At 41.8% G+C, this 17,779-nt stretch overlaps 1 protein-coding gene across 3 annotated transcripts in view; it reads right to left on the bottom strand.

Moving 5' to 3' along the window:
• Window positions 1-5,539: 5,539 nt before the first annotated feature.
• The window catches only part of LOC124148428 (zinc finger protein 341-like), a 66,030-nt gene continuing 53,790 nt past the window's right edge, over window positions 5,540-17,779 (bottom strand). For all 3 annotated transcript variants that reach the window (XM_046519512.2, XM_046519513.2, XM_046519514.2), the window contains exons 10-12: window positions 12,955-13,115; window positions 7,329-7,529; window positions 5,540-6,927 (exon numbers count right to left, since the gene is read on the bottom strand). In XM_046519512.2, the coding sequence (XP_046375468.1) occupies window positions 5,981-6,927; window positions 7,329-7,529; window positions 12,955-13,115 (1,309 nt within the window). In that variant the 3' untranslated portion in view covers window positions 5,540-5,980. The remainder of the gene's footprint in view (window positions 6,928-7,328; window positions 7,530-12,954; window positions 13,116-17,779) is intronic.

Below are 17,779 nucleotides of genomic sequence, written 5' to 3'. Positions count from 1 at the left end.
TCTACACATTTTCGTAAACAAATGTCAAAGAATGTCTACGGTTCATTAAGAAAGTATCCTAATACGTAAAAATCTACTTGTTTTTGCGTAGTTATCCTTTGTTTACATTGGTTCGTACAACCAATGTAAACAAAGGATAACTTCGCTCCACGTGCTGTCATCGAAGCCCAACGGAGAGCTAGCGATACGATCACTTTGATGTAATATATTGTCATGCAACTCACTGTCGCTGAGTCACCACTGCGCCGGAGTGTGGCATGATTCTTGTATCTTACATCAAAAGACAATTACGTACGAAAGGTTAACGTACTACGTGCAACAGTAAGTCTAGTTGTATATCACGTAGGTAAAAACTGGTTTTCCACTGATATTGTGTTCCAAGATGCCAACCTAGTAGACAATGTTCTCTGGAGATGTGAATGGTCCGAAAACGGGTGTTTGCTTTGCTTGATGAAAACTTCCTGAAATCGTAGTCTTGAGAAATACTCACAGGTAGGTACAACTGTGCAGAATTGATTGATCGTAACATCGAAAGTGGCAGCGTTAAAAAGGTTAATTTGCAATTTAGACATGGCATTTGGACCTGTCTATCAATTTCAAAGACTGAAACGAAAATACAGCTGAGGTGGCGACTTTATATAGGTTATACTTATTCACGTGAAGATCAAAGGTGTGTGATCATAGTGTGTCATTTCACACACTCAACAATGTATGCAATGCTATTTTTGTAGGAGTAACAGAAAGCGAAACAAATTTAGACTTGCTCTTGATTAACCGCATCCTGACATATCCTCATATCCACTGCGACCAGGTCCACACATCAGCCAATGAAAACATTTCTCATGCAGCGATGCAGTTGCTCCGGTAGGTTCTGACCATGCCTGGTCTATCGTGACTTCCATGAGGTACCGCACCCAAGACTGGAGAGACAAAGGGTTGTAGTAAGCTTCATTGTTCTCTGTCATCCACCTTCCCGAGGCAAGAGAGTAAACTGATTTTAAAAGTCCAGTTTCCACCCTTGCCGAACTAGGCTGGAATTGCTGGGCTCGATCGTAGCGCCACCAGTGGCTATTACCAGTTATGTCTCCTCTAAGCCGCTCCTATGGACCAATCAGATTCCACCTCTCATATCACTTGCGTTTGCTTCACACAAAATGGGGGCGCTCAGTCAGGACGATCTGATCGATAATCAAGATCTATATTGTGATAAAACGGGTATCACATCGCGAAATGCATTAAATCACGTGAGCACCTTGATTAAAAACATGACAAGATTTGGAAAATATCTGCTGACAACCAGTTGGCGATGCACATGCTTTGCAAATCCTGCAATCAGACAAAAATCTGCACGACAGTTTCCAAACCGGATTTCGATTTCGTTGCACGATTTTGATTGGACTATGCATAGATTCGTTAGTCCAGCCAAAATGTAACTCCATAATACCAGCCTAGTTCGGCAAGGGTGGAAACTGGACTTTTATAGTCATTTAACTCTCTTGCCTCGGGACGATGTCTGTCATCCGACCCCATCAAGTCTAGGAACACACATAGCCTCTTGGCTGTGAGATTTTTCTAGGGGAGCAGTGTTGACTGTTTCTTCTCAGACTCGTTAACCTCAGACATGTCTCAAATGCGGAGGAAGGCTGTGTCTTTGGTACACACTTCAGGTGTTTTGTCGGTGACCCTCCTGACCTCTTGGCCAGGGGGCGCCTGGTCACTAATTTCAGACATAGGTGTCAGCACATCCATTCTATTCTTCGCCTTCTTCTTCTTCGACTTCTACCATGTCTCATGCACCATGGGGAATACACCATAGGAGAGAGACGAATCACTGTGAACATCTTTGTCTTGTAATGCCAACATAACTTATCATGAAGTGATCAGACTTCTTGCAGGAGGGGTTGTGCCATATATCGATGTTGGTTCCAAACTCTTACCTGGCAATGATCATTACAAGTAGCTAAGTAAAACAACAAAAGAAATATACAAACCTTCTGCTGGATTTTTTGACAAAAAAATAATCTAAATCTTTGTTAAACTGAAGATTTACAATTAGCCAGACAACTACCAACATATTGTGCCTTGCGAAACCGCATTATCAGTGGTTCATATTGGGAAAGGGAGGTCACTCTAATTTCAAACGGGAGCTATCTCCGTTGTTTTCGTATTTGCGAGAAATGGCGTCACCCACGCTGCACGTTGTTGGTCCAGCTATTAAATGCCCAGCTTATCCCTAAGGTAAAACGTAAGGTAATTAAATGTTTGAATGCATTATATATCTATGTTTCAATCAGTACATCTTCTAAGATTGGTTTAGTGGTGATAATCATTTTCTCAAATGTGGGCCCACATTGTTCCCGTCATATATGGTGATCGAAACAAGTGGGCCCACATATGTATATCGCCTAGTGGGTAGACGTTCTTCCGTCATAGTGATTGCAAAAGGAGGGACCACATTAAAAAATCGCTAGCTTCATTAGCTTTGCTTACTTATAACCATTTTCTAAAATGTGGGCCCACATTGTTCCCGTCTTATAGTGATCGAAACAGGTGGGCCCACATTTTTAAATCGCTGGGTTTCATAAGGTTTAGGCTATTGGACTCACGTTTGTCATTATGTGACATTTTATATTATTCATATTTTGTAATATTGATGAGAAATATCTTTATTAATCATTTCGTGTGACATTAATTCCATAAAAGGCACAAAAGTCTTTGAAGTTTGAATAACTGCGTCATAGCTGACCACACTAGTTTTACAAAAATAGCTACCAAGCAAGAAACTTAAATCTACTTCAAATTAAAATTACAGAGGCAATACCACTCATTCTACTTTTTCCAATATAACACATCAATCTAATCATAAGTGTTGGTGGCGATATAAGCCTGAACATATGTCTACACTTGAATTGATCTCGGACATGATACAAGCCTCAGACGTTTCCGAGAACTTGTTCCAAAAAAGGAATATAACTCATGAATATTAATGACCCCACGACCTAGTTTGGCGATGTTCGTGAGTTCTGCTGTATTGCCATCTTATTTGTAAATTTTAATCCAATTATAAGTCATAATACTTATTTTAAATAGACAAATTATGAGTTCGTTATGCGGGTTTGTTTACGTAGTATATATTCTCAACAACAAGTGCGTTTAGTTTCGAATGTGGGCCCACCTCGAACTTTCGATTAGGCAAACGGAGTTAGCTCCCTTCTCGAACCACCGATAATGCGGTTTCGTCCTGTTTTCAATGTTTAAAAAAGCACATTTAGAAAAGAAATGAGGTTTTCCCAAGGCAAGAAAAGCCAAATACTATTACTTTCACAACTACTAGTGGACTGTCGACTGTGAAAAGGACGTCTGTTAAAAATCTGAAGATTTTTAGTGTGATTTTCTAGTGGCAATGATGTAAATCAAAAATAGAGGTAGGGTATCTGTAAGAATTACTGTAATTCCCAAGAGTATTACAGAACACTAATTACAATCTGTCAAGCAACCCTTATGGATGATAGGTACATCAGGCATGTGTGAAGTGACAAACGTGCAGTGAGGACATTGTTGAGAAACCAATTGTGGCGGTTGATGTGAAGTTTTGGCAATGGCATTATCCAGGCCCCCTTTGAGGACTAGGGTCAGAATAATTATTTTGGATGTTCACAATAACCTGGCTACTTAGATCATGTTGGTGTCCATAATATGAATTGTCATACTTTAATCCTAATATTCTTTCGAAATGCTGGATCATGACCTACACTTTCCCTGGAAGGACCAAATGCACATAAATATTTACATGAAGATGTCATACTGCCATACCTGCTTTACCTCAGATATTCCATTCAGTGAGTGAGTGAGTGAGTGAGTGAGTATGGTTTTACGCCGCTTTTAGCAATATTCCAGCAATATCATGGCGGGGGACACCAGAAGTGGGCTTCACACATTGTACCCATGTCGGGAATCGAACCCGGGTCTTCTGCGTGACGAGCAAACGCTTTAACCACTAGGCTACCCGACCGCCCCTATTCCATTCAGAATGTAGTATGTTATGGGCTAAAAGTTCTTAACTGATTATGGATACAATTATGTTTTGGAATGAATGCTTTGAAATAAAACAAACTCTTGATAGTCGATCATCATTGTTATAAAACATACACACAGACAAATATTTACTGACTGGCTGCTAGAACCAGTCAAAAAACAATGTCTAACTAGAACGTCTGTTTAGTCAAAAACATAAGTCTCCTCCCTCCATTCTTTTTTATACATTAGTTCCAAGTTGTTACTGTAATGTGTTTGCAAATCCGAAAAACAATAATGGCAAAGTATAGACTGGAAAGAATGGTTTCATGCAGAAATATTTTTTGGTTTGGTTTGGTTTGGTTTGTTGTTTTACGCCGCACTCAGCAATATTCCAGCTATATGACGGCGGTCTGTAAAAATGATCAAGTCTGGACCAGACAATCCAGTGATTGATATCATGAGCATCGATCCACGCAATTGGGATCGATGACCTGCATCAACCAAGTCAGCGAGCCTGACCACCCGATCACGTTAGTCGCCTTTTACGACAAGCATAGTCGCCTTTTATGGCAAGCAGAAATATTTAATACCTGTAGAGATTTGGCGGGAAACAAATGCTACTTGTTTGAGTCCAAATTGTTTCCATGGAAACACAAGAAATTAAATATAATTGACAAATATGAAAAGGCAATGGTTGAGCATGTGGTCATAGCACATGTATATTTTCATGCAAAAATATTCAATAGTTTGTGAGTGATAGCTTGGAAACAAAGCGTTGAGTACTTTGAGAACAAATTGTGTCCATTAAACAAAATAAAATTTAGAAAGATTTCAAAATAGCAAAAGGCACCAGTTAAACTGATGAGCAATGCGTATGCCAAGTTTTGTTGAAGTATGTTGAACGGTTTTCAAGTCACGGCCAGGAAAGTCAAAATTGTTTCCATGGAAATGTAAAAAGTAAAATTTGGAATTTTTTTTAAAATAGCAAGAGGCACCAGTTCAGCTGACAAGTATATGCATATGCCAGGTTATGGCTCTGCGGAATAGGATGGGAACACCAATGCTGACACCAACGGGAATGAGCCAAAAACAATATGTCTCCCCCACCTTTGGGGGCTAGGGGAAAAAAACTAATCATTCTAGTTTCACCAATTTCTTTGTAACACCACCAATGTCTAATGTGATCATAGAACAACTTTGAAGTGTAACTAAATGCTTTTGCATCCTCCTGCAGTAGACAAGAGGGAACATTTAGTCATTGTTTTGTTCATCGTATCCAAGGCATGTTTATGAAATCAGTCCACCCGGTTGCTCCTGCATGTCCACTCTACTACCAAAATGATGGATGTCAGAAACATTAATACCACAGAGAATCTCACATTTCGTCTGCAGACTTCTATGTAGCTTGAGGTTACATGTGTTTGTGGCATATGCAATGTACGTTTCACATATATACCAAACATTTATTCATTGAAACTTATCTTTCACGAATAAAATGAATAATAACATGAAGGGTGTAAAATGAGTTTGAAGAGAACAATTGTAACAATGAAAAATATGCCAAATATATATGTATTTTCAACATGTTACAACAATAACAACAGGACAGATGCACACATATACCTGGGTAAGGCTTTCAAGAACATAGTATTGCATTTACCTGTCAGAACTCCATTTGAACGGTGTCCCGTGTGTCATCAGTGTGTATACCATGTATACCGGAACCTGGAGCTTGGTAGGTTTTGTAGATGAGAGTGTATTCAGTGTTTCAATACAATTTCACTGGACGCATAATAAAAGTGTGTGACAACCAGATGATGATAAATACATTGACCTTAAAACCAGCTCATACGCTCATATATAATGAAGTAATGTATGTAGTTTAAACATAAATACTGTATGGTATGTACACATGTGAATAACATTAGAATGACAGTATGAAGGAATATGTTTCACCCCTCTGCTACACAGATTCCGTCAGAGTGTGTCCATAGTCAACTAACTGAGCAGGGCATGTGACAAAGGTATGTTCACCACTGTTTGCATCTGTTACAACAACTTGAGTAGCCACAACAGCATCTCCCTCACCCCTGCTCACAGTCATCATGGGCAGCCCAGCAGCATCCTGCAGCTGGTTTGGATCTGCACTGGTGACGGTCATGTGAACTGGCTGAGCTTCAATGATAGTGATGGGCTGGAGGTTGCCAGATGCACTCTCTGTAGTATGCAGCACCTGACCTCCAGACACAGTAGGGATAAATGTTTGAATTGTTGGTCCATTTTCATGCACAGTTTCAGTCAAATGTACAACATAATGATCCAACATGGCCTCATTTGCTGAGTCTGTTGACTTTAAGGTTAAATGCTTATCACTTGTCATTGTTATCTGCTGCTTGTTGTCTGCAAAACTAACAACTTCATCTCCACCAGTAACAGCAACAGCGTGAACCTTGTCTAGGACAGCAATGGGTGTTGATGTCTTCTGTGTGTGAAGACTTACTTCAGTTATCAAAGATTCACCAACAGACTGGGAAGATGGCCTTCTCTCCTTTCCTCTCATACGACTGTTGCCCATTCTAGACTCACGCACACGTTCAGCAGTTACAGTTATCATACGCTTTTTAGGCCGGCCAATTTTTCTGCGATTTCTTGGTCGGAAAACTTGAGGCTCTATACCATCTTTTTGTGGAAGACATTTGTGATCATGAAATAATTTTGGCCGGAAAAAACCTCTCCCACATCTTTCACATCTGAACTTATAGTCTGCTTTGTGTCCACGTTCATGTTCAAGGAGATGAGGCTTACGGCTAAACCCCTTGCCACATTCCTTGCACTTAAAAGGTTTTATACCACTGTGTGTGACTATGTGTGCTTTAAGCTTATCTGGTCTGTTAAATTCTTTCTGGCAACCTGGAAAATAAAAGAGCAATGGCCTTCAAATTTCCTTAACCTTTTACAAACATGCTACTGACATCTGATATGACAAGAATTGTTTGGATATACACAAATATCAAGGTGCATGCCTGGTGGCCATTTTGAAAATCAGAGTGAACCTTTTGGACAAATCCATGTCTCATCATTGATGTGAAGAAATATCTGAAGTTTCATTGGTGTAGTGCTTTTCTGAGGAGATATAATTACAGATAACGCAGCAGCAGCTTGCAGACTTTGAGGTGAATGTCAGGGGCACCAAAAATCCCTCATGATTTGCTTGAGTTATCTTTATAAATGTTAACGTGACGGCAGACTACACATTTCTTGTGGTAGTAGGTAACATAACTGGTTTAAGAGGACTGATATGACATACTGACCTGTGAGTGATCTGAATGGACATCTGTATTTCTTGATAGAATTGTGTATAAGGACATGGCGCTTGAGTTTGTCCTTCCGGTTGAAACATGCAGAGCATGTATCACACCTATATGGTTTTTCTCCTGTATGAATCAGTGTGTGCGTCTTTAAGTAGTTTTCCGTCTTGAATCTCTTTTTGCAAGTTGAACATTCAAACTGACCTAGAAAAGAAAAGTAATTTAGTAAAAGGGAAGTTTATCTGTAATCCATTCATATTTAAGAAAACCGTCAAGTGGAATGTGTGCTTGCAGGTCCATTTAAAACGAGAAAGTTGTTTGCAAGTACTTGCAAAAACAGAAGCAGGTCCTTCGCTGAAAGAACCGGAAGGTTTGTGACAAACAAACGACTGTTATGTTGTCTGTGGATATGGCGTGCACTTGACGCTGAAGCCGGTGCTTCCAGTGGGAGACGGCCAGGATGAGTGCTTCTAACCCCAAAATGCATCAACAAACAGGTGGAGAGAGGGTTTGAGCGCTGTCAAGGAGATGCCGTCGCAAACATTAGATTTCATTGTCCACCAATGAAGGTACGGGCAGAGGTGAGTCGGGTGTGACATGGAAATCTGGGTTTTCTGCCGACGAATAAACGGGGATAGAAACTGTTGAAGCAGATGTGGTTAGAGTCGACCTCTGGCTGTGAGATCCTGAGCTGAGGTGAGAAGGCCCAACAACACCTGGCACTGCCTTTGAGTGCAAGCTTGGCGAAGGGCCAGTAGTAGATTGGAGTTGAATTTTGTGCCACCTGTTATCCGGTACTAGGAGGAGATCCTGGTCCATGCAAAACAGGATACCTATGAACTGGAACTCGTAAGACAGGGTGAGATCTGACTTGGGCTCGTTGATGATCCATCCTAGCTGTGTGAGTAGACGACACATGAAATCCCCGTGAAGTAGAAGGGTTTCCGTGTTTTGGTGATTCAGTATGCAATCGTAGTGAGTGAGTGAATATGGTTTTACGCCGCTTTTAGCAATATTCCAGCAATATCACGGCGGGGGACACCAGAAATGGGCTTCACATATTGTACCCATGTCGGGAATCGAACCCGGGTCTTCGGCGTGACGAGCGAAGGCTTTATGCAGTCGTAGATGTAAGACTGAACGTTTGTCAGGTGTAGGTAAGCGGTAATTGGCATGATGATCCGGGTAAATAACCAGGGGACCTCAGAAATGCCAAATGTGAGGACTGCTCACTGATAATGGACACCCTGGAAGTAGAACTTGAGGAACTTCCTGCTGCTAGGGTGGATGGGCACATGTAGATAAGTGTCCGGGAGCTCGAAACTGATCAGGGATTCTGGTCCTGAGCAGTCTCAACATAGTTAGGATGTTCTAGCTAAAGCTTGTTGAAAATGGCGAGATTGTGAATCATCCGGAACTTGGATGAACTTTCCTTGGGTACCAGGAACACTGAGGAGTAGAAACCTGGATGCCCCTGTGGGTCGTGTACAATCTCGATCGGTTGCTTGAGCACCAGCTACTGAATGTTCTGGAGCAAGAGCTGAGTCTGACGAGAGGGATGGGTGTCCGCTATGGGGTGGGATGTTAATGGCAGTTCCACTATGTGGGGGAACCAGTACACCCTCACGGAGTACGCTTGTGATTAATGGGTCTTGAAGTATGACTTAGTTGGCCTAAAACTCCTAGCAACAAGTGTGTCTACGACCGTGACGACTGGGGATGTCAGTACTTTCCTATGCAGTCCCCACCTTGAACTTGTGTTGGTGATGGCGGGGTTGATAGTTGCCTTGTGGCTTGGAGCGATCTTGACCTTTGCCACGAAAAGAGGAGGAAGTAGTCTGAGGGGAAATCTTAGCAAGCAATGCCTGATAATTCCCAGTTTTAGCCGGTTAAAACTTGGATTGGTTGTAGACATGCTCCAAGGTTTTCAGAGCCATCTCATCGAGGGCAAAGCTCGAGACGTGCATGAGTTCCTGTTATAGTACCACTGAACAGTGAGGATGCGCTCCAGGGTTGATGTAGAAGTTGCCTTTAGAGTTCCAGTCCGTCCGGGCAAGGTAACCTAGATGCCTGGTGGTGGTGATCTCTGCCAAGTCCGCCTGTAGATGATTACGTAAATGGTTCATCTGTCGCGGCTGAAACGACATCATGGTCCTCAAATGATCAATTCTGAAGGGATTACCCTCTGAGAGATCTTGGTCAATGGCTCTGGTTGAGGAGGCCAAAACGGATCAAGTTTCCTATAACAAGCTTTAAATGCCGGAGTGAGTGGTAACATCATCCATGGTCCGGTGACCAAATACTCTCCCTATTATTGACATTTGAACCAGGAGATGGAGGGATGGAGATCAGCCGCTCCACCATCCAGTCTGGTTAAGACCCAAGTGGGAATTAAGTCCAAAGCCCACTTAATCAGTTGATAAGTCAGCTGAGCCTGCTGAGGAGTCTGAGCGATAGTCATATGGTTGACGTATTGGAGAGCGACTATGGGATCAGCGTCTAGAATGGAGTCGAGGAGTATAGCCGCAAGAGTGAGACCGACGAGATGAGGCTGCGTCCTCTAAGGGAGCCAATGACGGACGAGTAGTGGTCATCATGATTGGTGATGATAGAGTGTGCATGTGTTGAGTAAGTGGAGCAATTAACACAGGAACAGAGGATGACTAATTGTGTCCGTGGTATAATCGGAGGTGCCACATGCGTTGATGGTGCCGGAGTGTACAAAAGATTAGTGGGTGCTGAGGGCGCCGGTATTATGTAGGTGGGGGTCACTGTAGGAGCTGTCTGAGTTATGAATGATGGGTACATGCATTGCATTCATTGAACCCAGGCGGGAATCGCCGATGACACCGAGGTAAATGTAGATGTAGTCATGGCGACATGAAAACATTAAACAACGGTGGTGAGGAGAGGCACTGTTCTATCAGTGAAGACTGTGGCATCGTTGGAGCAAATTCACATACGTCTGTACAGTCCAGTGACTAGCAGTGATGAGATATTACTTGATGTCACTCCCGGTCACGTGGGGTCAGCTGTGAGGGTACACCTAGTTGGTCCAACTTGTATGCAATTAGATGTATAAACTGAAGCTCACCAGATACTTGACAAAACACATCTATAGTCTTATATCTAATAAACATCATGACAGATATATTAGATGTTTTATCTTATCCTGCATTACTACTTAATGTTTCTACTGCTATTTTCTTGACCTTGTAGATGGAGCTGTGAGAGGTCGTGGCTACAGTGAGTGAGTGAGTGAGTGAGTGAGTTGGGTTTAACACCGCTTTTAACAGTATTCCAGTTATATCGCGGCGTGTCAGCTTAATGTGGGAGGAAAACCCGAAGTGATGCAGGTCTCAGACGTTTACCACTTCGGTGAAACCCACGGGCACAGGTATGGTGCTCACAAAGCTAGAAACATAATCAGGGTGAACCGGGATTCGAACCAACAATCATAGGTCTCGTGGCTACAGAAAAAGTGTGGTGACATGCAGTGATGAGATATTACTTGACGTCACTCCTCGGTCATGTGGGATCAGCTGTGAGGGTACAAGCCACACAACTTGGTAGGTACAAATTTTTCCGTAGCCAGGACCTCACAACTTTACATTGTGTTTCACAAGTACTTTAAATCATGAAATTAATGAGAGTGTTGAGCAGGGGTCCAGAAACCGTCATATGCGCCAGGACATGTCCGATTGGGAATCTCAAATGTCCGGTGTAAAATATTGCTTACCGGACATTTAAATTATTCTGTCCGGACATTTTAAAAAGTATTGTCCGGACATTCTTAAATTTTGACCGGACATGATCAACAGTTAGGACTGAGCAGTTTCTGTCTGCAGTTGTAACACAATGAAGATTATCTACACTGACAAGCTTTGTTTGTTTTGATTGCTGTAAATACATCGTACCTACATGATAGTCCAATCGGTCAATCACTGTAATAGGCAATAAAGTTGAATAAACTGAGTTGACACTGATTAATCGAGGATTAATTACTGAGAACATCTTGTTAATTTGAGTGAAAGGTGTTTACAACTGTACATAAATACCTTGCATCATCGATGTACATCATTATCCTAACAATGCTAGATCTACGATACGTAACCTCAGACAAGAAGCGAAATCATGATGACAGCCAGTCGACCGATGCAGATCAGTCGAGCGGATCTGCCAAACCCTCAAAGTCTGGACGATCATTTTGTAAGTCGTGGCTAACAATGAGGATTTGCAGATTTTATTGTTTTCAGTAGCTAGTCGTATATTGAATCTTGATTGACCGCCATTTTGCTTTCTGTGACGATCGATAACAAATTTTTTTATGGTCAATAATTAAGCACAGATGAAAAAAGTATTAAAATAACTACCGTATTTTCTTGAGTATAGTGCGCACTTTTTTTCGAAAAAACACAGCTGTGTAGAAGGGGGTGCGCATTATACACGAATTATGAGTTTGAATGTTTTTTTTCCCCCATGAAAAGACATTACCGTGAGCACGAAACACCGGGAATACCATGTCAACAAATCCATACTGAAGTACGCAAAATAATCATGTAATTACACTGTCTGGCTATAAAAAAGTGTTCTTTGTATATCTGGATTTATGTTTGTAACTTATTTCATTGATTTTATTCAAAATTCCTCATAATCTGATAATATTGTTTTTATTAATTTCGGCGAAATCGTGTGTGAAGCGATCGGAAGATATATCAACGATATTTTAGTATTTGTGATTATATTATCTGTCTTCTTTTTAAATAATCTTTAGTTTAAAAAAAGACTTTTCCCGTGAGGTCACGTGATAACCAAATATGGGATAATAGTCTCGATCCAAATGTTACAACGTGTACACTTGAGCAGACTCATGAATATAACTCATGAATATTAATTCGACCGTTCACTACGTTAACAGATCGTTTTTATAACAGAAACAAACGTAAGTTTCCATGTATATCTAAAATGATGTTATTTGTTATTAATTGTCCGGTGAATTAAACAATTTAAATTGAAACAATTCATAATTCATCATATTATGAATACGTAACAACTTGTAATGTGTGTGAAAAGTTGTACTAAATTACGCTATTTGAAGGTGGCGTGGCCTAAATGTAAATGTCCGATTGGGATTTTAAATTTTCCGGACCCCTGGTGTCGAGCCCTGCCCAAAATGCATCATTAAATTAATGCAAGTAGTTATGCCTTTTGCTCCTATTAAAAAAATCAAAAATCTTTTGATTGTTATGTCAAGAACAAATCTGAACCCTACTTTAGTGTTACTAGACATCCTCCTTATGTTTCAGGAACAATGCTTCACACCTTTTGGGAAAGGACAAATGTGAACAGATGGATGGACAGATGACTAACACATAAGCTCACTTGGACCTTTGGTCCTTGTGAGCTATAACAAGAAGAAAAAAGACGAAATATTTGATATTTGTCTGTTTTTCTTCAAATAGCCACCTATAATGAAGATGTTGTTACCTGTGTAAAATGTTCTTTAAGACAAATTCTTGAGTTTTGCATAATAACATACCGTATCCACAATTTGGAATCCAGTTTAGAAGAAAGTACATGTATAGCCAAATGTCTGACAGGCACTCATGAATCTCGGAAGATGACTTACCCTCAGTTCCATGTGTGGGGAGGTGGCGTCGTAGATATCTCTCACACGCGAACACCTTGTCACAGTGAGGACATCCATAGCTGTGTGTGGTCGAGGCCATGTGGTGCTCCAGTGCTTCAGGCGTAGAGTACTTGTTCATACACTTTGTGCACTGGAAATGCCTGAAAAACATGTTACAAACAACTGCAAACTTTGTATAGTAGGATCAGAAGAGCATCATATGATTATAATCAGAAGTAGTGAGAGTGTGGGTATGCAGATTGACCATTTATGCAATCACAAAGATGAATTTACTGCTGTTTTTTTTACAGTAAGATGAAGTTGTGAGAAGTCCAGCTGCAGAAGAAGTTGTTCAAACTAGTTGTGTGGCAAATACCCTGAAACAGCTGCCATGTGACCCAGAAGTGGAGACGTCTTGTATGAGCACATTATTGTGTGAACATAATAACATCTTAGGACTTTGTGGGGAGGTAGAACTGCGATGGGAAGGCACTTAGAGTGAGTGAGTGAGTATGGTTTTACGCCGCTTTTAGCAATATTCCAGCAACATCACGACAGGGGACTAAGGCACTTAGAGGAAGTAATGCAGGATAAGTATAGAAATGTAAAAAATAATTAGATTTTACTAAAACCTTTTACTTATCCTGCATTACTCCTGGTTCCTCTATCTGGTCGATTAGCTGGGCCTATGCTATTTGGTCCAGCACATACCCAGACGTAGGAACGTTCTGGCAGACACTCTATCTAGGTCAGGAAGGGAAGCTCCTTCCCAAGGTGTCAACACCTAGGTCATCCCAACATCAACCTCTTCCCCACTTGCCAGAACTAGCAGATCTCAACTTATGTCTCTCCAATCCCAGACCCACAGGTATGGAGGTGGATGCAGTCAGCATCCCTTGAGAAGGACTAAGAGCGTATACGTTTTGGCCACCAGTACTTCTTGACAATCAGGGCAACCATCAGCCTGCTCTGACTTTGATCGTACCTTGGTAGCCAGCCAGGGTTTGGGTCGTAGATTTCAAATACATGTCCACAGATGATCCCCTCAAACTACCAGCTTGGCCAAACAGACAGGTTTTCATCTGCAAAGGGCCTTAGGCGCCAAACGGTTATCGGGCCAGAACAGCGACAGCTATAAATTTGGCTCCCAGACCTTCTACAAGGAAAAACATCAGGATCCCACTACTGCATCTCCCTCATTATTGGCAGAATTTCTTCTGTTCCTGCACAACAAAAGACACTGCAAGGTCAGTACCATTACTACTTACCTGGGGGCCCTTAACTCGGTATTGGCAGTTCCGGAAGTTTACATAATGACAAATATTCTGGAACTTGAAGCTTTTCTGCGCTCTTTAACGTTAGAGGATCAGAAGGCTAAGTTCAGACCCCCAGCTTGGGATTTGAAGATGGATCTCAAGTTGATGCGTGATGCCCCATTTGAGCCACTTCACTCAGCTTCATTTTACAACCTCACCAAGAAGTTGGCTCTGGCTACTACGGCAAGGGTGAACGAGCTACATGCATCGGACATCACCCTTGTCCGATTTGAGTGCAGGGCTCACAGTGCCGTTCATCTTAGGGCGTGATGGGATTTCATACCCAAGAATCAACTCCCAGGGCAGCCAGACCGAACCTTCACCATCCCACCTCCCACTTCAATAGTGGGGGCTGCAGATGAGCAGGAACTACTATGCCCAGTTTGTGCACTGAGGTGTTTTCGCCGCTGCTCCAAGGTTCCACGTAGTGCCAGGAGACAACTATTCATCATGGTTTTCCACATCCTTAGACATTAGCCGTTAACACGAGATCTCTTCGTGGTTACAAGCTCGCTTTCTACAGGCTTGCGAGACCGCTGGTTTGTATCCCCCCCAGGGCCAATAACCCTCACAAGATCAGAGGGTTTGCCTCCACCATGGCTCTCCCAGCAACTGCTCCGTCCGATCCATCATGTAAGCTTTCTTCTGGCATTCTCTAGCCTTAGAGGACTTGGAGGCTTTGGACAGCTTTGGCCCCTTTGTCGTTGCCCAACAAGTCTCCAACCCCAAGCGACATTGACTCTTACCATTCCTCAGAGCTGACCTTTTGACCTCTCTGGTTCTTGTAACCCCAGACTAGAGGGTTTATACGCTACTGGTATTAGCTCAGCACATCAGTTCTAGACCTTCGCTCACACTTTTTCTACTACTGTACTGTCACATCGACATCCTGCAGACTTCACACTCTTGTGTGGCGCTCATGCCAGTGTCATATCACCAATATGAGCGCCTCCAAATCAAGGTTGTTGATGTGCCAAGTGAACAGTGCGCCGGACCACAGCCCTGAGGTCAGCTCTGGGTCATGAGGTCATCTGGTCACAACCCTGTAGAGAAGCTTCTACAAACAGGAGGGATGTTGGGGATAACTCTGTTAAGAAAACACCTCCTAAGATGTTCGACTCTTCCGTCTACCAGCTGAGATGAGGAGGTAGTGCACGGATAGGCAAGGGCCCCAACGTCTTATGTAAGGCGCCAGGAACTGTTGGATCACACCCAGCTGTAGGCGACCCCTGAATGTCAAATCCTGGGCTGACGTGAGCAGTCACATAAGCACTTGTCACTGATCATTGTCAAAGTGTAAGTGGCTGTTGAAGAGCGTGTGGCTGACTTAGATTAGGCTGTCAACAAGACTGTAAAGTTGAAAAGTCAACTTCAGGAGGGTTTCTGATTGTGTTGGGCTTTGACGATACGTGGAAAGTTGAGTTCGTCTGCAAACCAATGTCACATCACATAAAGACTAAATAAATGAGCTCTCCTACTGAGGCATTGACGTAATGGTCAAAGCTGTATCGAGTAGACAAATCTAGATATAAACATAACTATTTGTTCTGGAAGATCATAATGTTCAAAGTTAGGTGATCATTTCCATCCCTTGGGCATCGTATAAGCGCTCCCATTCATATATCAAGGTGATGATGAAGGGAGTTGCCTCGTTACTCCAGGTGTTTTCATCGGAGTAATAAAATTGACGCTGTTTCTATTAGAGAAGGCTGAATATATAAATCTTTGCTCTGAAAGATTGTACTGTACAAATTAGGTGATCGTTTCAATGCCCTTGGCACCATAAGTAAAATTATAATGATAGGTAATTATTACTTCAAAATTCAATAGTAAGAAGAACCACTTCCAACTTGGTCAGTCATTGGACTGTAAGACAAGTAAGAGAACTTTTTCCACAAAAGCCATCCTCACTTTATATACACTGTTGTTTGTTTGCAGTTGAGTAACAGGCTGAGGACAAAAGGTACATGTTCAATATGATTGCCATGACAGACATATATGTACATAGTGTATAATAACATGTTTTTAAATATGATATTCCACATACCACATATACGTGGAAAGCCAATGTCAGAATGAAGTGAGTGAAGTGCTTGGTTCAGTGCTACGTTCAGGTCAGCTAACATTGCAAACCTTCTTTTCAGCAACTGTTGATGTGTACTGTTCTATCTTTTATGCAGCTTAATGCAATCTAACACTTGAACTTCATACCAGAAATTGTGTGCCAATGTTTGTCAGATGATGCTTAGCAAGAAGTGTTCTTAATTCATCAACTTAATGATCCTATAACCAGCAACAAAAACTTGTTGGTTTTCCTGACAATCATAAGCTGGCAAAAATCAAACAAGAGTTATCATTGTTAATAATTCTAAGAAAACTACCTCTATTACATCTTTGCCATAAATCCTGTATTTTGGCTTCAGTCACACTAACTAAATTTTTTTCGTTCCCAATATAGCACTATAGCAACCCCAGCTATGACATGCGTAATGGTGGGAACCTCGCTTCTTTCCCACATCTAACCACTAGAGGTAGATGAATTGGGGAGGTGGATGGGAGTACTTCTGATGTAGAGGTAGTATTCTTAGAATTATTAACCATGATAACTATTGTTAGATAATTCTTGCAAATGCTCTACCTCTATTACATCTTTGCAAGAATATACCAGAGGGACCCGAAGGGATCCAGAGGGATCTGCCTCTAAGTAACTCCCTGTGTAATTGACAGAAATCTTCTTCTGGAAACCATTATTCACTGATTCTAATCCTGACTCCTGAGGACAGGAAAATCAGAATCCATCAGGAATCAGTCAAATATGCGATACCTTCACTAGAATTATCATTATATTTGCTGATCTTGATAGTAATAATGATGTCATTTCTGGTCTATTTCTTCCCTATGACGTCATTTCTTGTTAAATTTGGATCTGTGACACTATTACCGGTGCTGATGTCACTTCTGGTTCTGACGTCACTTCCAGTTTGTCACTTCCCTTTTATTGGATAATGACGTCTCTTATGGTCTATTTCTACCAAAAGACGTCATTTTCTGATTAGATGGACCTTGTACTGCTGTTTCCGACGCTGACGTCACTTCAGGTTATGATCTCAATTCCGGTGATGACGTCACTTGCTGTTCTATCTCTTCTGGTTCTGTCGTCACTTCCGGTCACTGGATGCAGTTGATACTCAAGGTGATCCTAATCCATCCTACACCTTATAGACAGGATAATCAAGGGTGTACTCGCCCTCTGATGCTGTTGGTGTCGGATCCTCGCTCCCCACCCTTTTTCGATAGATAGGGGAAACTATTGTTGGATGATAGTTTGCACCGCAACAATGGCTCCAAGGGAATATGCCCTCTAGGTCCGGTTGCATGCCATGCAAGTAAACACTAGTGAAGTGTTTTTTGAGGCCTATTGACAGCTAGACACAAATTGTTTTACTGAGACTGATGTCCACGAAGCGAGACTCATGGCTAGGTCTCAAATTTCATGAGCCGAGCAGGAT

The sequence above is a fragment of the Haliotis rufescens genome, unplaced genomic scaffold (genome assembly GCF_023055435.1).
Source record: "Haliotis rufescens isolate VD_foot unplaced genomic scaffold, xgHalRufe1.0.p SCAF_19, whole genome shotgun sequence".
Taxonomy (NCBI): Eukaryota; Metazoa; Mollusca; class Gastropoda; order Lepetellida; family Haliotidae; genus Haliotis; species Haliotis rufescens.
Note: the sequence above shows the minus strand (reverse complement) of the source record. Positions and strands in the feature narration are given on the sequence as shown.